At 39.3% G+C, this 24,710-nt stretch overlaps 1 protein-coding gene across 1 annotated transcript; it reads left to right on the forward strand.

The window, feature by feature from the left end:
• Positions 1-4,033: 4,033 nt before the first annotated feature.
• PPIL4 (peptidylprolyl isomerase like 4) lies at positions 4,034-23,412 on the forward strand. The gene is made up of 13 exons (XM_017822068.1): positions 4,034-4,121; positions 4,640-4,707; positions 4,794-4,858; positions 6,356-6,473; positions 8,187-8,329; positions 8,716-8,812; positions 10,203-10,319; positions 11,361-11,485; positions 13,430-13,496; positions 14,085-14,196; positions 15,735-15,831; positions 16,439-16,577; positions 22,982-23,412. The coding sequence occupies exons 1-13, from the start codon at positions 4,052-4,054 to the stop codon at positions 23,204-23,206; spliced, it is 1,443 nt and encodes a 480-aa protein (XP_017677557.1). The 5' UTR covers positions 4,034-4,051; the 3' UTR covers positions 23,207-23,412.
• Positions 23,413-24,710: the final 1,298 nt, after the last annotated feature.

Below are 24,710 nucleotides of genomic sequence, written 5' to 3' on the forward strand. Positions count from 1 at the left end.
GCAGCATACTCCGGGAGGGAGCAAAAAGGGTCATCGGAAAGGAATAAGGCACAAGATAAAGTCTGAAAGAGCCAGAGGTCATTCTAAAGAAGAGAAAACGGCGGGGAAACTTCGTGGCGGGAGTCAAAGCCATTGAAGTCTTAGGCAAAAACAAAGGAAATAAGCTGGATCTCCAAGTCCCCAGTGGATATGAAGATAAGAAGTGCTTTATTTGCAACAAGAAAGATTGCTGTTACCTATTAGCAAAAAACTTCCCAATGCTAAGGGTAGTAAATATATTAACACCTTGTCTAGGGAGGTTTTAATACAGCAATAAATTAGGTGTCCTGTGGAAGCAATCTGTGACTCCCAATTGGTTGAAAATTAATATAAACCATAAACCCCACAGAAACGTAGTATTTTATATGCAATTTGCATTCACGAGACATTGGTATAAACATCTGGCACAAGGTAAAAGGTATTGGAAAATGAGGCTTTAGAGAGTCATATATTGTGAAGTATATTTCACACAATGACATGAAAACTTCAGATATTTAATCCCTAAACACCTCTGTTATCAGCAGTTAGTCCTGTTTTACAGACTGGAAAAAACAAAGCTGATTAACTGCCTTTGTAATAATCACAAAAGTCAGTAACAGAAGAAGGAATAAAAACTCAGATGTCTTAATTTCCACTACCTCTCTTTACCACCATCACCTGGTTTACCTAGTTTCTCTTAGGCCTGTCCTTAAGACTTTTTTTCTTTTTTTTTTTTTAAATCTGCTGTGTTTGGTAAACCAAAAGAAATACGTAAAGGATTTGTTCACTGTGCAGTTCTCATGAGGCAGAAAACTAGAAGGTAAGCCAGCTCTCCAAGACAGCATTTTGCTGAATCTTATGACGGGTGCATGAGTGATTTCAGGGATATGATGGGTGCCAGAATCCAGCTCTTGTCAGTACTTGCAGTCATTTGCATGTGCTGGTGGGAGGAAGTTTAAATTACCGAAATTCCTAACTTATACAGAGTTGCACTCTGTATAAATCAGAGTGGGGTTGTCTTCCAACAGGACAATATTACAGTGTTTTGTATATTAGATTAATTAACTAAAATGTTTACAAAATGTACCAGAGGCATAATAATGTTATCAGGGTACGTAAAAATAGAGGGAAGCAAGGATCACTGGTCTGCAGAATTTATAGATTTGGCAAAATTCCGGCTGGGCTCTCAGCTGACCTTGAGGAATTTAGCATCTCACTGAAATGGAATAGTAGATGAATGCCTGCTCATTTTTTACTGTCTTCATTTGTATGGTTCCTGGTAAACTACCTATTGATGCTTTCCTTCTGTTTCTGTCATTCTTTCCTTTTTCTCTCAATCTCTTGCATCCCCTTTTCTTCAGTCCTCTTTCTTATTTGCTTTTTATTCTCCTGGAACTTAATTAAAACTTGAAAAACCACGTACTAAAAATGCTTTCAAGATACTTCTGTTTTCCCCAAATTTCAAAGCTTTTGTTAGTCTCACAGCACAACAGAGGTCATAACAGTTTTATTTAACCTAAATGGTAAAATTTCTTGCAATAAGTAACTTATGATCAGCTTCACAAGTGAATAGTCCTTGGGTGATACAGGAAGTACTCGGTGCTGGGACAGGCTGGGAGCATAACAGGGCTTTTCCTTTTGGCTCAGCCCCAAAGCTTCTAGGCTCCTTCAGTGTGCTGGTGAACATGTCATGACATTTGTAACTATTAGAATATGTAACATTTTAAAGTATGTGGTGCTGAGACTGACTACTGCTCAAGCTGCTGAGTCTGCCAGAAATACTATATTTCGCTGGATTTATATTTTTACTTTTTTTAAGTGATCCTGAAAAGCCATTTTTAGTTTGAATCTTTGTTATAGACATGGGTTATTAGGAGGCAAAAGTCAGTATAAAGAATAAGGAAATTAGGATTTAATTTCTTTTGTGACTAAAAAGAGTGATAAAAGCCTGGCCTTAGTGGTATGCTTTCTTACTGAAGTGCAAAGTAAGAGTACTTAAAGTAGCAAGTTAGTTAAATTTCATGCAGCAGAGGCTTGCATGAGACTAATGTACTGTTTACATCTCTCTTAAAGTTTTAGAGTAATAAATGTAATGTGTGCTATAGTGCTTTCTTCTGTCGATAAGTGCCATACGGATGGTTTTAAAACAGCCTTGAATCAATTCCAGATTGACATGGAGACTGGGAATAAGCTCACACAAAAACAGTACAACACTGCAAAACAATTGATGATAGCACAAACAGCTTTGAAAACAGCTTTGAAAACTAGCACAATATGGAGGCAGAATACAATGCCCTGCAGTGCATGTCTTGGCCCCAGGACCAGCCCACTATGTCTCCAGGACCATTATGCAGCAGTATAGGCCTGCAAAGTAAAACTCCCTGCTTGGCTGTTTATAAGGGTGCTATTAGATCTGCTGTTACTTTTATTGCTACTTGAAGAGGAGGTCCTGCTCTTATCAATTTACGTGGACCTCTGTACTCTGTACTGTGCATTCCTGCTTAGTGAATCAATTCAGGTCACTAATCTGGCAGAAAACAAATTCAGCAATAAACAAAACCAGTTTCCCAACACATTAATGACTTGGATCAACTCATTGTGTGGTGAGTACCAGAGCACAATCTAGAAAGAGGTGAAGACAGTGCAGCTTGAAGCAGAAGCTCTCTGTGCTGGGGAGTGGGATCCCTTGTTTTGAAAGCAACGATCCTTTAGATTGAGTTCAGATGTAACACATAAGCCCAAAAACACATTGGAAGGGAATAAATTCTGTTTACTTGTCTGTTCTTTCAGAGTCACCCACAGTACTATAGGTCATATTGTGACCATGTACTCAAGTTAAATATTGGGACTGTTAATTGCTCTAATTAATATCTGTGAGGTAAAACTGGTTTTGACTATGTAGAATAAGCACACAACCCCCTCAGTGCACACCACACTCAAAAGTTGAGTGATGCACCTCCAAACGTGCACTTTGCTGTAAGAGGTTGCTCCTAGGGGTGGATGGGGGGGGAAGCCTAGAATTGTTAAGGTTGGAAAAGACCTTCAAGATCATCGAGTCCAACCTTTGACCATAATTTCCATACAAGCTGTGTAATCCCAGCCAACTTCTACATATGCTCAAGGGAAGGGTCTTCACATGAGCAGGGGTCTTTTTGACCTATGGCTGTGATTTTTTAGTATTATAATTAGCATAGTTCAGCTATAGGATAGATGGACTTTGACTGAGTCTTTTGCCAAGTTAGCAGTGTATATATAGAGAGGCATCAATATCTTGATTCACTACATCCTGAAAGCTTGTTGGTTCCAGGATGTCCTTGGCTAAGGGATGCTGACTGCTGTCTGTTCCACTGAGTAGGTCTCCTTTCTTGCTGATTAGGCTTGAAAGAGAGAGTCCAGAGAAGGGTGACAAAGGTGAAGGATCTGGTGCACAAGTCCTATGAGGAGAGGCTGAGGGAGCTGGGGTTGTTTAGCTTGGAGAAGAGGCTGCTTAGGGGTGACCTCATCACTCTCTACAACCACTTGAAAGGAGATTGTAGCCAGGTGGGGATCGGCCTCTTCTCCCAAGCAACCAATGACAGGATGAGAGGACATGGCTTCAAGCTGCACCAGGGGAGGTTTTGGTTGGAGATTGGGAAGAATTTCTTCACAGAAAGGGTGATTAGACACTGGAATGAACTGCCCACAGGGAGGTGGTGGAATCACCGTCCCTGGAGGTGTTTAAGGAAAGACTGGATGTGGCACTCAGTGCCATGGTCTGGTTGACAAGGTGGTGTTCGTTCATAGGTTGGACTCGATGACCTCAGAGGTCTTTTCCAAGCCAGTTCATTCCGTGATTCTGTGATTCTGTGTGAAGCTACACAAAGATCTTACATCGTACATCCTGCCTTAAGATCGGCACATTCCACGTTTTCCGACACCTGCTCCCTCAGAGCCCCGGGACAGCCCTTCCCTCCCCTTACGGCCCGCGGGGGCCTCCGCGCCGGCAGAGGGCGCGCCAGCGGGGCCGCCGCGCGGGAGGGGGGGGGCGGCGGCCATGGCGGTGCTGCTGGAGACCACGGTGGGCGACCTGGTCATCGACCTGTACACGGAGGAGCGGCCCCGCGGTACGAGCCGGCCCCACCGGGTGTGGGTCCGCTCCTGTCCGCCACCGGGACCAGGCTGGCCCCTGTCCCCTGCCGGTACCGCGTTCCCCCTGCGCGGGCAGGTGGCGGCCCCGAGCGGGATGGCGGCCGGGCTGGGCGCCCCTGGGGCGGGCGGGGGATCCAGGCGGCGCTTGCGGCCACAAATGTAATATATTCTAAATCAAAGGGCTGCTGTGATCTTCTTTCTTAGGTGTTTGAAAAGAAACGGGAGGGAAAATCAAGTGTGTTTCTGTATAACTAGCCGTGTTTAGAATTCTTCGAATCGCTAGAGATGGGCTGTAGGAAGGGAGGAAATGTTACCTCTCCTTAGAGTATTTCAGCGTTTATAGATTATACTCTGATAAGTCTCGACACAATCTGCTCCAAAAACGCTTCTCTACACGTTAAACTGAATATCTGTTATATCTATTCTTCCTGTTATATATATTCTTCCTGTATCTGGAGTTTCCTTTAGTAAATGTTGGTATGATTTTTTACAGCTTGTCTGAATTTCCTGAAGCTCTGCAAAGTCAAGTATTACAACTATTGTCTTATTTATAATGTACAGGTGAGGATTCTCAATTCCTTTTTTTTTGTGTTGGTTTAAAATCACAAACATGAAAGCAATATCTAACGTATTCTGCTTTGTGACAGAGGGATTTTATTATACAAACTGGGGACCCCATGGGAACTGGCCGTGGAGGGGAATCCATATTTTGGTAAGTATTTATGTATCAACATGATATATGTATGTGTGTGTATAATATATGTATCAACAATGAATTGTGTAGGGAAATAGGGGCTCCAGTTTGACTATCTTCAGCTCTCTTGAGGCAGAATTACTGGCGGGAAGTAAAAATGTTGATGCATAGGCTTCTTTGGTTGTCATACCTAGATACCTTTTAACTTCTACGCTGCCTTTGGCCATTCCATTTTTTTTTTTTCCTGGACATTATTCTCTCTTTAACCTTAGAAGTGAAGTTACAACTAACAGCTTGTACATACACTTCTGTTTGTTTAGAAACTAGTAAATAACTGTAGTTTGGTAAGAGAAGTATCATAACTAAGTGCTCTGTAGAAGGCAAAATCATTAGCAGTTTGTTACTACTTTTATTTTTGTAACAAAATGTAGTTAATTGAGCATGAGTGAAACATAGAGGCTATATTTGATTTCCTCTGTCTATAAGAATGTAATCCCTAAAAATTTATTTGAGTTCATTTTAGTAATTTTGAATGCATATAAGGAAATCGCTTTTCTTCCTTGTTTAAGACATTTCCAGTGGTCATGCAGACAAAAGTTGAAGAAATCATTCAAACAGCTAGGATGGAAGTTAGCAAAATGTGTATGTTCTATATGATTCCTTTGAAATTGTTATTAAAAGTAGAATTAAAATTGCAGACCAGAACTAATTACAAAGTGCTGGGGAACACAATATACAGAGATAAATAGTTCAGTTTGAACAGAGACAGTGTTGCTCGACGAGTGTTGGCTTTTGTAAGTCTGTCTGAGCCTCTTAAATACAAAACCTTGAACCCATGGATCCATGAATCCTCACTTTGTGGTCCTGGAAACAGTATAATTGTGCTAAGCAGATGCAAGTCTAGGAAGGTGAACTTGCAGACATAAGCTCTCTCTGCACACAAGTAGATCAAGTTTATTTTGATACTCTGCTCTGTTACAAGTCTTCTGAGACTTATTGATATGGCAGGTAGAGAAGTGCAATGTGGTGAGAGAGTGTGAGATCCTGTCCTGCTGCTAGCATGGAGAATGGCAGTTGGTCTTTTTTACCTGTTCGTTATTGCTGAAGTCCACGAAATCTAGTTTTCTGTTTCTCTTGGAAGAGAAATTTTTGATGTAAATTATTGCATTTTTACAGTGTGGAATAACTTACTTTTACAGAACCTACTTAAAACCTACTTCATGCCTCAGAAAAATGTTATATACTGGATTTAACAGCATATAAATACACCCCTCTATCTCCCTCAACCCCCCAGAAAGACTCTGTGAAATGTCTCAGAAAAATCTGTTGTTCCCCTGTAATATAAAGTGAACTCTTTAAGTGTACAGGTCCATAAAAATATGCATGGATGCAGTGTATATTCTGAGTTTATTTGAAGGCCAATGTAAAAATTTTTAAGATGTCTTATTTATACTGTTTTACAGCATTTTATTAGCTCACTTTTTCTTGTAACGAATTTGTTATATATATTTTCAGTCAGCTCTATGGTGATCAAGCTAGATTTTTTGAGGCAGAAAAGGTGCCGAGAATCAAGCATAAGAAGAAAGGAACTGTGTCAATGGTGAACAATGGCAGTGATCAGCATGGATCACAGGTTGGTACACAGTGTTGGTACACGTCTAAGTAACTAAAATGAAGATTCCATGAGTTTACAAAAGCAATGCAACAATGATAGCGTCATCTCAATAGCATCATCTTGTAATATGGTCAAAAGACATGTGAAAACCAGCCATAGTTAAATATTTTGCATAGGATTTCAGGTCCCAATGGGTATTTTGTTACAGACAAGAGAAAAATTAAAATACTCAGATTCAAATCCTGTCCTAGATTAGTTTTATTTGTTAGCACTCAGTCCTATATTTTTTCCTTTATTTATTCCTGTTAATACTTTGATGGGATTTTGCTAATGTATAAAACAGTCAGGAAAAAAATCTGTAGTTGAATGGAAGGGAAAAGTAAGGAAACTGGAGTTTGAAATAATCTTGAGATTTTCTGGTTATGACTTCATGTTAGTTTGGAAACTGAAATCATACCACGGTTTCTTCTGTATTGTTACATAAAAGTGTGTATTAATAATACAGTAAGTTTACAGTTTTACACCAGTGCTGGTATAAAACAGTTTTTGAAAGTGGTGGTGTGCCCTTTGCTGTTCCTTGTTCATGTGCATTTTTGCTGTAGGTAGGGTTTTTTACATTTTTTTTAAAGCTCTTTTGCATAGAATGCTGCTGTTTCTAAATTGTTATTTTAGGTCCGTTGTCACTTTTATAAATTTAAAATGCCTCACTTGTAATATCCGTATGTTTTAATTCTTAAAAAGAGGGTTTCTTAATAACTGAAGAAAAATTCCAGTAAGGAATTACATGGAGTTGCTTTACAAGTAGAATGTAGCTTAGTGTAACCTATACCAAATACTAGCCAGTCTTAGCTGTGTTGCAGAGAGAATGAGGAGTGAGATGTTACCGGTCAGGTTGTTAAGTGTGGATGTTGTGTTGTTATTTGTGCATATCTGCTTCTTCCTCCTTCATTCATTACCAAGTGCCCTCCGTCTTTGATTAGTTACCAAGTGCTCAGTTGGTATCATTTTCCAGAGTTTCAGTTTTGCCCTAAAGTGAAAGACCTGATTTGTATTAAGATACATTTCAGTGCCAGTTGATCTAAGTCAGTGCTACTGTGTGCTAGTTCTTCTCTCAATGCTACTGCATCCTGTTTTTCAGGAGAGAAGGGTTTGTGGGAAGGAAGGAAAAATGTCTGGGTAGAATTAGGTGAAGGTAGAACTGTGGAAGTTTTTGCCAAATTAATGAAAATGCACCTGCTGACCGCTGCTTGTTGGACAGGTGGTTAGAGCTCAGCTCCCAACTCACTGCTACCCGGAGGTAGCAGCCTTGTTCTTTCTGCCCTTTCCCTTTCATCAGCTGTGGTGCCTGTCACAGCCTTTGCTGGTCTTGCTCAAGAAACCTACTCAACAGGTAGCTGTCTGCTCTTCCTCTGCCTGTCTGACTTTCTGCCAGATTGCTGAGTCAAACCAACTCACAAAAGGATCCAGAGAGCCAGAGCTGAAGGCTCATGCAGAGGGAGACTTGTATGAGAGAGCCTCTCTGCCTCAGGCAGTGGCTGTGAGCTGTAGGTTGGCTCACAATGCTCCCAGAGCTGATGGAAGAAGACTAATCTTCTTCTGCAAAAGTCAGGAAGAATTTTTTTCCCATCAAATTCAGTGAGAGTTGTCTCTCTCTCCTAAGGTAAAAAAACAAAACAAAACAAAACTGAATTTTGGTATTCATTGTTACTGGTTTTGTGTCTTCTTTTGTAGTTTCTTATTACTACAGGGGAAAACCTGGATTACCTTGATGGTGTACATACAGTATTTGGAGAAGTAACAGAAGGCATGGATGTATTGAAGACAATTAATGAAACCTTTGTAGATAAGGACTTTATCCCGTATCAAGATATCAGGTGTGACTGCTTTTAACTTCACTTTTTGAGGAATACATTGTAATTAAATGAATTAGTCTTTTTTTTTAAACTAGATGAATATTTTGAAGTCAGGTGACCTGTACATGCTATGTTAAATATTTTTTTATTCCAGTAGTGGTAAAATAAGTAAGTACTAAATAAACAACTCAACTATGCCACCCTTACAGAAGCATCAGTACTAGAATTTACAAGCATACAGTATATGATGATCTTGGAGGTCCCTTCCAACCCAGCTGATTCTATGATTCTATATTTGGCTGTTTGGGATATAACTGAGAATTAGTGGGGCTGGTTTGCTGTTACTTGGGTAAAGAGAGTTTTATTTGCATGTAACCCATGCTGATCTTGATTTTGTTCTCTGTAAGGATAAATCACACAGTAATTTTAGATGATCCGTTTGATGATCCGCCTGGCTTGGCTGTTCCTGATCACTCACCAGAACCTACGAAGGAACAGCTCGATGTGAGTGCTCATGTTATCTTCTCGGGGAAAAGTTGGAAGAAATAATTAAATAAATTTATCTCTAGTGGTGTCCAGCACAGACTTGGCCAAAGTAAGAATTCAGTCTTTTAAGACTTTGTCTGTCGAATCCATGTCCTAAAAGAACGACACATTTTTTCACACAGGAGGATAAGCAATACTCTTCTACTGTGCATCTTGAGTTCTGATATGTCAAATGCTTGTCAGTTATTTGAAGCTATTGCTGTGTTGAATCAAATACAGCTGCTTAATCTTTCAAGAAAATGTTAAAAGCATGACTTGAGTGCTCTCCCCTGTGACTCTGGTGGATTTAGGTTTGAAAGCTGTATTTTAGATTTCTATTTGCAGTGTAGATAAGCAGAACATTCAGAATATTCACCTTTGATATTATTTGTTTTCTGTATACTCTGGTAGAAGACAAAATATAACTAACATTTACTATTATTAAAGTAGTTACCACTATTTTCCTTTTAAATGTGAAATAGTATGTGTTTCAGTGGAAGTAATTGTGGTCATTCTTTGAGTTATATGTGCTAACATGCATACTGTTGTGGACTACTTGTTCAAACAGAAGGAATTTTCTAAAAAATAATTGGAGTAGTTAATAATTCACTCATAGCATGGAGTTATGGAAGTTATATGTGAGATTATCTCCTTGCATGGAAAGGAGATTTTTCAAGCAATGAATAAATTGGCTAGAGAGAATATTGTTTATTCTCAGACTTGATACATATAATTACAAGATTGGAAGGAGGCTTTCATAGTGCGTCTGCACTGTGGTTAGTCTGATGTGCCTTCAGATACGTTAAATGGTATAAGGAGTTTAATAGCTCACTGCCAACTGTGTAGAGATTTGAAAACTTTTACTTAGTTTTCTTTTTTGTAACCTTTCTGAAGATACAGACACCAAAAGGTGTAAGAGGGAGAGCATTGTGGAGATGCTGAAGAGGAGAAAAATTAAACTTTGAATCCTATCTAGGTGTAGGTGTATAAAAGTAAAATTCTTATTTTGCTATATTCTGTTTAGTGTTTGAGTCTTACAAAACATCATGGATACTTGCAGCGTTCCTGATCTTCATTTTGGGTAGGAACTATCTGAATTAGAAATGAGTTGACACTTGTGATGAGTTTTTGAGTATGAGGTGGGAATATAAAAGAATTTAGAATACTTAACTGAATATGGTTTAGACTGGTCCCAAAACTTCATACATAGTTCACAGTGCCTGAAAGTCCAGTTCTGCGGAGATACAGTGCTTAAGCGTTTTCATGTCTTGAGGTGTGAGGGGAGAGATCGTACAAGTAATATTTGGAAAGTAAGAAAGAATTTTTGGCCGTGACTTGGTAATAAATAGCTTTTTCCTTAATTTTTCAGAGTGGCAGAATAGGAGCAGATGAAGAAATTGATGACATGAAAGGACGGTCTGCAGATGAAATAGAGGAAGTTCAAGCAGAAAAAGAAGCAAAAACTCGTGCCATTCTTCTGGAAATGGTGAAAATCTTCCCGCATTTACCTTGCAGATGTTATTCCAGTGTGTGCACGTGTTATTAAGTCTAGAAGAATGTGTGCTACTTATCTTGAAATTGCTTATCTTGTGATGATGTCATGTTTCAGAATCTGTGCTATTAAATGTCTGTGGTACAATGAAAAGGATTGAGTGTGAGCAGTGGATGTGGTTTTTTGATAAAACTGGTGATACTTCATTTTCAAAGCCAGGATTAAAAGTGGGGCAGTGGAGGCTTTGTAAAAACTTGCTAGAAATGCATCCAGTTAAAAAACGTAACATACATAACATGCTGCTGAGTATTTGTAATCCTGGGAAAGGTTTAGCATGTGTGGGAGAGAGCTGAGCTAATTTGTGATAATCTCTTCCCAGTACATACAGTGGCATTGAAGTTGCATTATTCATATCTGTAATGGCACTCTTCCTCCTGTGGAATTAGTTGAATTTAACACTGATTAACTCTGTGTTCCTCCTTCTTAAATTTAGTGTTTGGTAACTGCCGGCAGTTGTAAACTCAGTAGTAACAAAAATTGTGAATAGGCTTTGGAATCTTTTTTTTTCTTTAAGGGAAAAAAAATTTAAAAAAGCATATGCACTGTTGAAGAATGAGTGAATCCGTGTCACTCCTTTACGACTACCAAATTCAAATTTATGGTGAATAGTTTGCAGCAGAGCATAATTCCAAGGTCAAACCCCAGATATGGCCGCAATGTTGCAGAAGACTTGTAGGAGAAAAAGAAGTGCTTTTAGAACTCTCTGTTACGTTATGGACAGGAAAAGCAAAGTAGAAAGCATTTGTCAACTTTAATGAAGTCCCAGTGGTGGAATTGCAAATAGATAATAATTTTTAGGTACTATGGAAAACACTTTTTTGTGGCACTGAGTAGGAAAAATAATTTAATTTTTGATTTTGTGATAGGAAAGATTTTTTTTTTTGAGACCATACAAAAGTTGTGTTGCCAGTGTGCTGTGCTGCCTGTAAAGAGCTTTAGGCAGAAGTGATGAACATCCTTTTCTGTATGCCACAGGTGGGAGACTTACCAGATGCAGATGTCAAGCCACCAGAAAATGTGCTGTTTGTTTGTAAGCTGAATCCTGTGACCACAGGGGAAGACCTGGAGATAATATTTTCACGATTTGGTCCCATTAAAAGGTAATTATGGTAAAATATGTTTTGGGATAAAGCAACAAACGTTTCTGACATCTGATATACTCATTGTAAGGTGTTTCTGATGCCTGCTGCCTTTTTGAGTTTTGAACTTGGGTTCTGGTAGTTTCTATTGATTTCTCCTAGTACTGCTATCAAAAGACATGATGAGCAATGAAGTCTGCTTTCCTACACCTCTTTGTCCTATACTCCAAAGTAATTTTTTCCACTGCTAAGAGCACTAGCCTACATACTCATGCTTTGTAGTAGGGATTTCCTTACCTTGTTTCTCTTTTCTTGACTTTTTCTTGTTCTTTTGTTTTCATTTCAAGATGAGAGAACCAGAAGTGCACATGGTATTGAAGAAATTACAGATATGCCGTGGCACAGTGGTGGTCTCTGCATTGTTCTCAACTCCTTTTCTAGTGAATACTAAAGCTGAGGGGTTTTTGTTGGATTTTTTTTTTTTATAATGCACATGATTCTACCCTTGCTCATCTTGTAGCATTTATCTACATCATATGAGCATCATTTGCTGTCTTGTTGGTCTCATAAGGACTTTCTGCAATTTCTTCAGTCTTTATTTTTGCTACCTTTAACAATTAGTATCATCGGCACAATTTAGTATCATCAGCAAACTTTGAAATCAGTTTGCTCTTACCTGACCTTTTGCACATTTATCAGTGCAAAGATGTTCCTTATATCCTTTTCCCCGAAAGCCTTTGGTTCAGGAGTTTATTAGAATTTCCAGAGGGATTTCAAAAGACTGCATCAAATGCATCATCATCATGCATAAGCATATTGACTCTTTCAGAGCACTTCACTTAGGTTTATTCAGGTGGTCCTGAGTAGGCCCTGTGTATTCAGACACACACCAAGTCTGTTCTGCTTTGAGTTTCTACCAGTTTGTGTGGTACTGCCACACAGGCTTGCAGACACCCAGATCCTAAACTAGATTGTCTGGGGGGGAAAGGGGGTGGTGAAATGGGCATTGTGTGCAGCTCTTACAACTCCAGCATGATGTCTGTTTGTCCTAGGGATTTATTTTTTTCCCTTTATCGGTTTGTTCACTACCTCTTCTGCAATCCTTCCACTTTGAGATAGATTCTCTGAATAATCCACGAAGCAACATTCTTGCACAAAACCGTCCTGTCATCTTCCTTGCTGATGGCTGCTGCAACGAATGGCTATAGATTCTCTGAATAGCCTTGTGGTCTGCTTTTTTTCTTTTTCTCCCCCCCCCCCCTTTGATTGTGTATCCTAATCCTGATTTGTCATTTCCTCAGTACATGTGGGGGAGGTCTCACATTATTAAGTCTCACCTTAATGCCACATTTCCTGCCCTGGTTGCCTGTCTGTCCTCCTTCAGCATCCTGTAGTCAGAATTCTCATGTCAAGTACAAGAGTTGGGTAATACTGATGCAATACTGTATTGTTCCCATTTTACATCTACTGATTCAATACTTTTGGGCTTCTTATTTTTGCCCTGTGAACTGCCTGATGAAAAGATGGCTGCTAAAGAGGTGCTTGCTAAGAAGAGAAAGTTTGTCACATGGTGTCTGTTTAAACTTCGCTTAAAATGACTGAGAAAACAGAATGTGAAATTTCTTGTCTTGCATTAGTGAAATGCAAAAAATTAATAACAAATATTGGAAAATATATTTTATTTTATTAATTAGAAATTAATCTCTAGTTCTACACTTCATGGTAGCTGTTTGTGAGTTAAGTGTAATTACTCAAGTAATGTCGCAGGCATTTTTTTCTGTGCAGACAACCCACATTAGTAGGGGGTCTCAGAATCAAGTGTTGTAATACCTTTGAGGTGTTTTGGTTTTGTGATTTATTTTTTTATTTATTTGAACTGTTACTCTCCCTTTTAAGCAATGCTTTCCTATCCTATGATTTTTGCTTCAACAGCATTGACATTTTAATTTTATATCAATTTTTCAGCTGTGAAGTGATTCGAGACTGGAAGACTGGTGAATCTCTTTGTTATGCTTTCATTGAGTTTGAAAAGGTATGTTTTTTAGGTATACTATATGTAGATTCTGCTTATAAAAGTTCGTTTCTGGTATACTTCCATTAAGGAAAAACACTGAAATCTTCAAATGTGGGGTAGCTAATACAATATATAATACAATAGTGTCCTGCACTGGGCTTGTAAATGATGCTTACTGTATCAACATGCTGCTCTTACTGTGAGATTGATAGTGATAGTTTTCTGGGTGGTGCATAGCTTTGTATGTGGTAATCTGTCTAATCTGTGAGGAAAATCCTGGAAAAGTGTTCTCACTTTGCTTTAGCCTACTTACGTACTTAAAATGGAGCTTTTTTTAGTTGTCCTATTTTCCTTATTTTTCTGAATGTATTACGTTGTGCCAAATACCTAACTGGACTGGCAAATTTTTAAAGCGCTGAATTGAACTAAAGAATTGGAATTTCAAATGCTGATGTTCAGAGGAAGCATAACTATTGCTTTTGAAATGGTACAGTGCAAGAACTGGTATATTGTAGGCAATTTTGGAAAGAAATGTATGTCATTAAGCAGTTGAATATACTTACGAAATAATCATGACTCAAGGTATTCTGGTAATGTTAATATCAGGAGGAAGACTGTGAGAAAGCCTACTTCAAAATGGACAATGTGCTGATAGATGACAGACGAATACATGTGGATTTTAGCCAGTCTGTTGCAAAGATTAAATGGAAAGGAAAAGGTAGGTACATTTGCAATACTTTGATCCTCGTAACTTAATAAGCTGTGGCTTCAAAACTAAGCATTATATAGAGTTTTTAGTTTAAATCATCTCGTCTTCAGGGATATAAATTTTCCTGGTACTGTAATAAATAAAGCAACACAGTTGTTAGCTCTTCCTTTCATTCGTTTTGTATGAAAGAGTAGAAGGGTTTACAACTATACTACGTTAACATTGCGTTGCCACTGATTACCTTTTTATCCAGTGTATTTTTGCCACTCAAATATTTTTTCCTCTCAAGCTTTGGACATGATGTTTTTTGATATTACTTGTTAGCAGACTAATATTGCAGTACATTGTTACTTTCTAGTTTCTTTTCTTTATTCACTGTATGACAGTCAGGTGTATATATATAAGAAAAAGTCACTATTCAGGCCAGGGATTTCTGCTCTTCACCTCCAGTACGTCAAACATACTGTCCAGCAGGTTGTATTGTATGAAAACCCAAGTTCAGGTGTTTGAGGATGTTTTGGGAGGAAAAAAATGGAGGAAGAGGTGAACGCAGTGGTTATTTTGTTGCTGGGGAATGAAGAAAACACTAGACTTGGAGAGGCAAATGTGCATTGCAGTGGTGACATTCTTGTGTGTCTTCTCCTAAAAATGCAGTCAGCCCTCGGTTATTAGCACACAGTTTCTCCAAGTAGGGTTCTGGTCATGAACACTGAGGTGTACTAGAACTTGTCCTGCACAGAGCAAAACAGATGCTGTAGTTTGTCTATACCATGTGCTGCACTGCATCCTGTACTAACTGACTGTGTGGGAAACTTTATCTGGGTAGATTAGGTCTAAATTGATCAAAATATTGAAAAGCTAACTATATTGTCGTCTTGTGCTTCAATGGTACCTAAAAAATGACCTAGGGGAGGTACTATCCTTCTTCCTTGGGAGGCCGTTTCTGGCCCAGGCAGTGAATGTTGCAGTTCTCAGTGTGGCCGTGAGATGGCAGCACGTTGCTGTGGTTCGCTCCTCTCTGGGCTGGTACTTCCGGTGAATGGATGGAAACGGGAATCTGCCTTGCCCCTCTCTAAATCCAAACGTGACCAGGTTTTTTTTATATAGTTTTCCATTTGAATTACTGAGCTGTAGCTGTCTCAGAGGTTTCCCTTTGTGCAGCCCAGAGCAAAAAGTCAGTTAATAATAGTCTGTGGACTTTCATGGTAACAGAATTTTAAGTAGTGTGACACACGATCCCTAAATGGGACTAAGCCAGTTACTGAATTCTGCTTTGTGATCTTCTTCGTATGTTGTCTCCACTAGACATGAAAAAGGAGAAAGCCATGTGTTGCCTAATGATATCTGCAAGCAAGAGTAGGACAGAACATCACAGCTTGTCCTCCTTTCCTTCTTTGTAACCGAGATGTCAGGTTTTTTTCTGGAACTGTATCCCCCTGTGCATCTCTGTATGGTTATGAAGAGCTCTTAATCAGGACTTAATAATAGTTGTGTGTCTTGGTTGTGTTTTTAGCTGTAATGAGTTGATTATATTTTTCTGTGAACAGGTGGGCGTTATACCAAGGACGATTTCAAAGAGTACGAGAAGGAACGTGACAAACCTTCAAAACTTGCTCTGAAAGAGAAGGTAAAACCAAAGCAAGAGTATCCTTTCTGGTCAAAGGTGCTTTTTGAATTAAATACAGTTTATGAAAGCAACCTGGAAAAGACTTCTTAATTTTAAAGCTTGCCAAATGGATGTTTTGCTGCTGCCTCATAACCAACCATTTGGTGTTTGAGATAGAATTAAGCATTTTGTGCTTTTCACTTGATAGCTTTGATGAATTTAGTAAATATGCTCTTTCACTTCCATGTTGTGTGCAGGTAAATAATGTCCCAAGTCTACGGCCCTGGAATGACGTATAGCATAACAGAGTTTTAAGTAGTTTCAGAAGGGACATTCTATCCAGAATGAAACCAGAGTAGTAACTGAATCATTCTCTGAGATTATGCTTTGCTTGTGGTAAGCATGAGAGAAAATAAGCCCATAGCTTGTTCAGATATCCACAGGTATTAAAAAAAGGAGAACTGGGTCCTGGCTGTACTGTTTGACGGAACAGAATTTGGTTAACAACCCTGTTCTGACTGAAATACATTTTCAGTCTTGGTAAATGCTTTTCCGATAAACAGGGATTTGTTTGCTTCACGAGGTGTTGTGTTCTGCTACTTATTGATATTAAATAACAGATCTGTCCTTAACCAACACCATCAGTGCCAAGTATGACCTTGTGCTGGATGAGGATGTAGAAGAGTCCCAGGCAAGTCACTCACACTTGGCTAAAAAACAAAAGAAGAAAAAGCACCACCACTCCGAAGATGACGATGATGACAAGAGGACCAAAAAATCTAAGGTACTTATCTCTTCATGCACTAACTTTATACCTGTTCATTGGTTTCCTCATAGAAAAAGCCAGGAAAAACAGGTCCGATATTGAATGAGGACATGGCATGCAAAGTCCCTTAAAATACAGCACTTGTAAACCTACAGAAGGCTGATGTTAATATTTGATTATAAAAGAGGCTTTCCAAATCGTTCTTGACTTTTGCGGCTTGGCATATCTAGATGACTTTTCACCAAAACATCCTAAAGAGGCAGTGTAGCCTCTCATAAAGTAGGAGATCTTCAGCACTTTGAACCCGTTGTTCACATATTCCCAGTCATAAACTAGTAGTTAATCATAGTTCATGACTGTAGACTATTTTTCATTTTCTTGCCAGACCATCATATGTTGACTTTTTCCCATATGGAAAAACCCCTGATCTCTTTGCATTTTTTTTTTTTTTATTTTTCCCTAAATGTTTTGGAAGCATTTCTGTAAAATCTGTGTGTGGGTTTGCTTGCATCTCTACTGTGCAAGCATATGGTACTGTAAGGCTGGGACCGTGGAGGAGATCATCAGGAAAGACTGATTCTGTCTTTCATTAGTTCCACTGCAGCCTGTCAGGACAGCATTCTCACATTTCTGTGAACTTGGGATAGTCAAGATATTGGTGTTCTGTGGAAACAAGGTCTGCAGTGATAAAGTGGAGAGTTTATTGCAGTGTGAGCATTAGGAGGAATTGAGTTAAGCTGAAAAAGAAAAATACCCAAACCCTACTATTTTGAAAAAGCAAGCTTTATGAGTGAGAACAAAGCTGTCTTCTACCAACTTTGTAGAAAGTGGTAAGGTTTCAGCCACAGTAAATAAAGCCTTTGTCCTGTCATGAGTTTTGAGTACTGCTGTAAGTTTTGTGTACACAGAGCATTCACGATTCTGTTGTTCTGTTACATCACTGCTTCTGTGATGCTTAAAAATAACTTTTCTCATGAACATTAGTAATTAAATTCTTTCAGTGCCACCAGTGAGCCCTATTGCTCATTCATGGACAAAGACTTTTTGTCACTGTGTACTAATTGTGTCAGGGTCCCTTGGGCAGAGGAGGGGAGACACCTGTTCAGATAATTGAAATCTCAACTGGAGCATGTACAGACGAGGTCTGGACTACCGTTGGTTTAGACTTCCTCCTGTCTTTTTGGCTGATTGACACTGTCGCTTCAGCATTCTTGAAAAGGGTATTTCTGGCAGTAATCTTTGTTCTCGATGGTTCAGAAATTACACCTGTGGAACTTGCTGGTCATGTGTTATCCGCAGAGAACATTTAAAAATCATTTAGAAGTCTCCACCCCTGCAAATGGCACAAGTACCAGCAGCAGTATAAGGTGTTAATCTCTGTCATAATAGTTTCAAGGGAGTCTTAGTCTTCATAGCACAGTGGATTTCATAGCACAAAATCATGGATGAGGACAGATGGATTCCTGGCGTTGTTTCTGGTACTGGAAAAGAATATTTTCTAGTGCTTCACTGTATGATCTCTTCTATGTGTATGTGTATCTTTTTGTGATTTAGTCACCTGCTCCTAGTGTGGTTTGTTCCTGTAGTCTCTGCTGCTGTATTCCCGTGGCTTTCTTTTCTCTTACTTACCTTTACCCAGTTCGCTGTAATATCTTAGCTTTCTTATGCCCAAAATCACAGAAGGAGGCTTACTTCTATTCTCTGATGACAAGCATCATAGATCTCTCTTGGAGTTGTGAAAATTAATTTCTGGGAAGAACTTTTCTCTTTGGATTTGACTATTCTTGTTAGTGTGTAGTGTATAGTATGTACATACTGAGCAGTATGTACTCACTCACATGTAGAGATTCAGTGTCTTGGGCATGGCCTTTCCAATGAAATCTGCAGCCAGCTTAGCTGAGAAATCCTGTTTGACATATACAACATTTATTTTTTTTTTTATTTTTTTATTATTTATAATTTGGTCCTAATCTGTGGAACTCATACCAGAGCAGGGGAAGGAAGCATGTTCCTGAGGTGGAGTGTGTTCACTGTGAATACTGAGGCCAGCGCAGAGGGTAACAGTAGCATTTTTAGTATAGGCAAACAAAGCGTTCTCCCTTAACCCTATTTTGTAAATCATAGAATATATTTGAAGTAAGAACTTTAAAACAAAGCAACAGCAGACCTCCCACAGCTAATTGGCCAAAGACCACAATAGCCGTGCTTCATACAGAAACTTCTACCCCAAGTCCTTAGTGTGGCCGAGATTTTAATTGAGATCACGGGCTTATAGTGGGAAGTTCTGGCAACTGGAACTGCAGTTTGTTCTATGAACTCCAGCTATGACTTGAAGGGGTTTTATTTTCTGAATAGTTTCCATAAGGTTAGGTTGTTTTTCTGTTCTCTTGCTGGTGATTTTTTTTTTCTTTAGTATATTTTGACTCATCCTTTTCTTAGTCTGACTCCTGTTTCCTGAATCTTCAGCAGTGTTGATGTTTTAAGAATGTATTTTTGAATCTTGTGCTGTTTGACTTGATTCCAGTGGGTAGAAGAGGTAGGGTGTTGTGGCTTGCGTTTAGTAGGTAACAGGATGTGGGTCTGGGGCAGAAGGCTGGACTACCATGTGGGTTTGTGAATAGAATTTGGTAGTTTTTTTGAATACAGGTCAAGCTCCTGCTTGAGATCTGTATTACAACTTTGTTCCCCTTCCAGTTTTCTCTGTTTTCTCTTGGATTTTATTTTTTAAGATAACTGGATCTGTGGAGGAGTATAGCCTATCCAATAGTTTTTTGTGAGGCATAGGGGATTCCTGACTTTCAAATTTCTGTACTGCATGGTTTCAACAGAGATACTCATTTTTCTGGTTTTAATTTCCTGCTCTTACTGCTTTTTGCATACTGTTCCCTTTAGATTTGGGGTCAAGTTTGATCAAAATATTCGCCCTGAAAAGGCTGTCTCTGTTTGTTTGCTCCTTTTAACCTAGTGTGCCTATAAGTGGTATGGTTAATGTGTTTAGAGGTGGCATATGTATTCTACTTTTGTGGTCATAGTATTTCTAGCTGATTTACCTGCAGGTGCTGTTTAGGAAGTGACTACTTTTGGCGAAGTCAGCCATGAACTTCCAGAGGAGTGTCTTTCCCTCTTTTTGTATTTCCTTCCTCAAACAATCCAGCCTGGTGCTGGATTAAGAATTGGGGTGATCATCTCTTAGTCATTAGTCATTACCTGATGAGAGGCTGTGATCCTGTATTGAGAAATCTGAACATCAGCAGTAGGAGAGAGCCTGTTTTTAAGGAAGAATCTCTTTTTCTTCCTCTTCCAAAACAGCATGGTTTTGAATTAGGGCATAAAAGATTTGATATCAAGATAACATTGTTTTTAGTAATATAGAGTGTTTAAAAAACTGACCTTTTTCTATGCCAAAGACTTTAAAATGTAAAGTCTTATTTAAGGGGGGGGTAGTGCAGCTTGTGTTGGTGGTGGACTAAGATGCAATTCATTCTATTAATTCAGACCACTACACCATGTTCATAGTGGCTACTGTGGTGACTTTTTTGTGTCCCTTTCAGACTTGCCCTGTACACCTATACCTTAAATGCTTCTGTGAACGTCACTGAGCTTGGCTAACTCAATGCTTATATGACTTCTTTAATCCTTTCAACAAGTTGCCCGTTCTATGGCATTCAACAGGGGCTATTTTTCTGTAGCTTCAAGTGTTCACTAACCTGTTCCCTGCCCTGACTTGACCAGTAGCCTGCCTCCAGTGTTGACCTGCTAGATTTTTCAACAGCACTGTTCTGCTGTTCTCCTGTTTCCCATATGCTGGGAGGCAACTCCAGCAACAAATCAGGTAGAAGGCAGCCATACACAAAGCCCACCACTTGTTTACCTGGCCAATGTTGTCTTGTTTCTCTGTACTCCACCACTGGCATGTCCATCTTCTGATGTCCATCTTCTGATATTCCTGCCACAGAGGGGCTCGAAACTTGATGTCTTGTTCAAACATATGGAGAGTGAGGGTTTTTGGCTAGAAGAGTAATACGGCTGTGCATCATTTTGACAGTGAATGGACAAAGTTTTTATAAATAGCTCAAAGCACCACTGAGTCTTTTTGGCGGATTCAGATTTCAACATCTGTACTGAAATAAGTTTGACATTAAAGACATGGAATAGGCACTTGGCCACCAGTGAGATTACTGTAGCCAGCAGTAGGAGAATTTTTTTGTTATAGATCAAACCTGTGATTATTCATGTTGGTGTTTATCCAGGGGGTTTATGTTGCTTATTGTAACCTTAGTATTTCAGCATTACCTATGTCATTACAAAAGTGGTGTTTGCTCTGGGAACCATCCTGATCCCTGGCTCTCTGCATATAAGCTCTGTTTGGAGTAGAGTTTTTTCACAGTTCTTTTAAATAAATAAAGTTTGCTTGTTTGTACATGGAATATAGGTTTCAGCCATACAATTGTGAATGCTACCGTCATGGTGCATATTTAGGAAAATCATATCTGAAACGAGGAAGGAAACACTGTGTAATTTAATGCAGACAATTTTCACAGTTCATTATGATCTGTGCTTAGTGTTGTTATTAAAATTCCATAAATTGGTATCTGTCTGCTAGAGCATTTAGTCATACTGAACTTTCAGGTGATCAGTCATACCTTCAAAAAAAAAGTGTCTGCCACCTTTTAACAGCAAGGTGTGTAAGTATCTTTCTGCAGGATTCTGAAGCTCCCTCTTGTATTTTGTTTCGTGGTATATCTTAATTGAATAATAAGAACAAACTAGTTTTTAGCAGTGCTTGAAAAATGTTAGTTCACATGTCAAAAATCAGTGTTTTGTATTAATAAAATCTTTAGAGCTCCTTGAAATGGAGTGTCTGCTTCCTAAGTGATCTGTATTTTTTTACTTTTAAAACTGCTGTGATGCCACGGCCTCTACAGGTGTTGGTGTCCGCACATAGTGAGTCTGGTGTGTGCTGTGCTGTAATGTTGTCAGTGTGACATTTCAGGCCTGACTGATTATGATTAGACTGTCTTTCCTAACTACAGTCTCAGTGGTTTCATACTGCCTAGTGCAACATGTAGAGCAGTTGTTCTACTGACAGCAGTTCCTCCTTTGTTACCTAATCTTTTTTCTCTCCAGAGCAAATCTGTTCTGTGCACTGAGCCCACCCACACAGCATTCTCAGTGACAACATGAAGAAATCTAGGAAAGTTCAAAATTTCCTCATTTTTTCCTCTGCTCCCTGACCTTGCAGCTTTTTTTTCAGGAGTTTTTATGCATGTGCTTGGTCTAGTGGTTAGGGTGCAGGACTCTCACTGCTGCGACCCGGGTTCGATTCCCGGCCCCCCGGGCAGATGGAGCTCGTCAGCCTTGTAAGGCAATCCATCTAAGAGAAGGTCACTCTAAACAAACCTACGTCCTGAGAACCTCACTGCCACTGTCCAAGCTTGCTTGGCCCTGGCAGATGAACCTCAGGATTAAAGGGTGGGCTCAGTTCAGCGCACGCTGTGTCTCACCTAAAAAATCCACTGCGCAGGCTCGAAGGGTTAATGACCTTTCCCAAATCTTCGCTCGCGAAGACTGGCCATTATTATTACTTGTTGTAAATACTGTTGGTCTCTCCTTTTTAGGTCATTTTAAATTAGATAGATAAACTTGGACCCCTTAGACTTTACTATGCCTGTGTATGAGTGTATCCTCGTGTTTTCTTTATTGGTCATACCAATAAGCCTACAAAATATAACTAGCTTTTCTTTAGCTCATTATTTCCATTTCAAATCACATACCCTGTGTTGTTGTTTGATTGTGGATTTAAGAGGATCATATTCTCCATGCTACCTCTTCTTGTGGACTTCTAACTTCAAGGAAACGTAGTTTGCACCTGTCTGTGTGTCGTTGGTCTCTGTAACAGTGTCATTTATTTTGCTGAAGCCTAGAGTTTAGGCCATTAAGAATTATTACAGGCATGTCTTAAAAAATGTTCTGCATCTGCATAGCACTGGAATGCCTATAGGGCTTGAACCAAAACTTATGATGGAAATACTTGCATTGGATACTTACATTAAAAATCTAAATCTAACTTAGAAGCTTGTGTGATGCTTATGAAGAATTTAATAATATCCATCTGAGTGGAATCCCTGATATAATCAGTTTTTGGTAATGCTCCTTAGGAAATACAAGGAGAAGCATTCCTGACAGCCCTGCATTTTTCCATACACGCTGACAAAAACTTATCTTCTTCATGTGGTTTTGGTGGGGTTTTTTTCGTGTTGTCTTTCTCGAATCATCGTGGATGTGCATCTATTTCAGGTAGTACCAGCCCTAACTAAGGAACCAACCATGCTTGAGTCTTCTCAAGTTCTCTTCACTCTTCATGTCTTTATATATTTTCCCATTTTGTCTGTAACTGCATTTCTGTCCAATTCCTTTAACAGGATTCTGATCGAAAACATGAGGGAGAACGCTGTAGAGAGAGGACAAAGAGTGAGAAGAAAGACAGGCATCGGAGTCGCAGCCGTTCTCAGGAGAGAGATTACAGTTACAGCAAACAGAAAGACAAATACAAAGAAGACTTCCGAGTAAGAGACTGGGATAAAAAACCAGACAGAAGCAGAAGTCCTAAGAAATCAAAAGACAAAGAGAGGTCCAAGTACAGATGAAGGATGAGGAAAAGAAAGAGGGGGACTAAAATATGTTTTCTTCCAGTATTTCCAACATTCTTTCAAAGGGATGTACTGTTACTGGATAAAAGCAGTTGCCTTCTGTTGGCAGCCTGACCTTATAATTCTATGAATGCCCAGTGTATGACTCTCAGAGTAAGCTGTGATTCCAAACCCATGGTTTCAATAAAGTATTTTATGTTAGTAAATTGGTCTGAATCTCTGGTAAGGAATGTTGTCTAAAGCTTTTTGGAAGCATAAGCATGTGCTAACAAGTGAATTGCCCTTCTCCACTGTGACAGGATTTGCATGACGTACCTCCTTTATTCAAGGAGGTTGTTTTTATCTTTCTGCACTTTCAGATGTCATGGTAATGAGTGTGATAGAAGACCTGGGGAGACAGAAGTGTGCTGTGCACAGTCCTTCCAGGAAGTGGGCAGATACCATTTGTATATGACTACTTAAAACTCTTTCCTTCCTTTAAAATTAAGGGCTTCTGCTTGGCTTAGTCCCACCAGCTCCATGTGCTGCCACCACTGTGCAGCAGTGGTTAAGGGCACTGAAGTGCTGCTGCACTGCAGATTTGACAAGGATCTGGAGATGGTAGAGCAATTGAGTTCTTGCTGCTTTTAGGAAATGGCAGTCATAGAAACAAAAACCAGCTTCCACTTGGGGAGAGCACTGAATTCTTGCTGGACACCAGAGATCCTCTTACTGGAGAGTTGTAACTTAACAGCACAAAGAGTTTCAACAGGCATTCATAGGCTTCAGCTAACCCCCAGCCACTTGTGGGACATACAGAACTTCCTGATATTTAGAAGCAAACACCTTATTTCAGATGAATGTGTTCACTTTTCTGCAGCAGAAATGGCTTTTTTTTCCTTGTAAAAAGTAAATGCTTAAGAACTGAACCTTTATATGAATAGCGCATGGAAGTAAATAGTCAATTTGTGTTGGTCAAAGAGTCTTCAGAATAAAAGGTTAAAAAAATCAGTACATCCAAAAGATTTCAAGTTTCTGATTTCCAATATGCCTTAGTGCTTTTTAAAATGTACCCAGTAGCTTCAGATTGATGGGATTACCTGTTTCTATTTTTAAGAGAAAACTCTCAGATGTGGTTGTTCAAAAGTAAGGTGATATTAATAGATGATTAAATGACAGCATGAAAGCTCCCAATTTGAAGGCAAGTACTTAATTTTAGGACTGCATTTCTAGGCTAGTCTGCTAACACTGGAGGGATCGCAGTTCACCTGGCACACACATGGGTGGCCCAGCGCTCTGGATTAGATTGGATTTACTGCTATGGTTGTTGGAAATTATGGTCGTGTGCATGTGGTTCTTCTGGAAATGACATAGGCAAGCTGTGTGGTCAGCTGAAACCAAAAACACTTCCAACTGGTTCTGTCCTGCCGGAGGTGTTGAAGTGGACAGGACTTTTTATTATCTGGGAGGTGAAGAGTTGACTTGTTCTAATCTAATGGGAGTTCACACTTCCCTATCCTCA

The sequence above is a fragment of the Lepidothrix coronata genome, unplaced genomic scaffold, assembly GCF_001604755.1.
Source record: "Lepidothrix coronata isolate B3197 unplaced genomic scaffold, Lepidothrix_coronata-1.0 Scaffold94, whole genome shotgun sequence".
Lineage (NCBI taxonomy): Eukaryota > Metazoa > Chordata > Aves > Passeriformes > Pipridae > Lepidothrix > Lepidothrix coronata.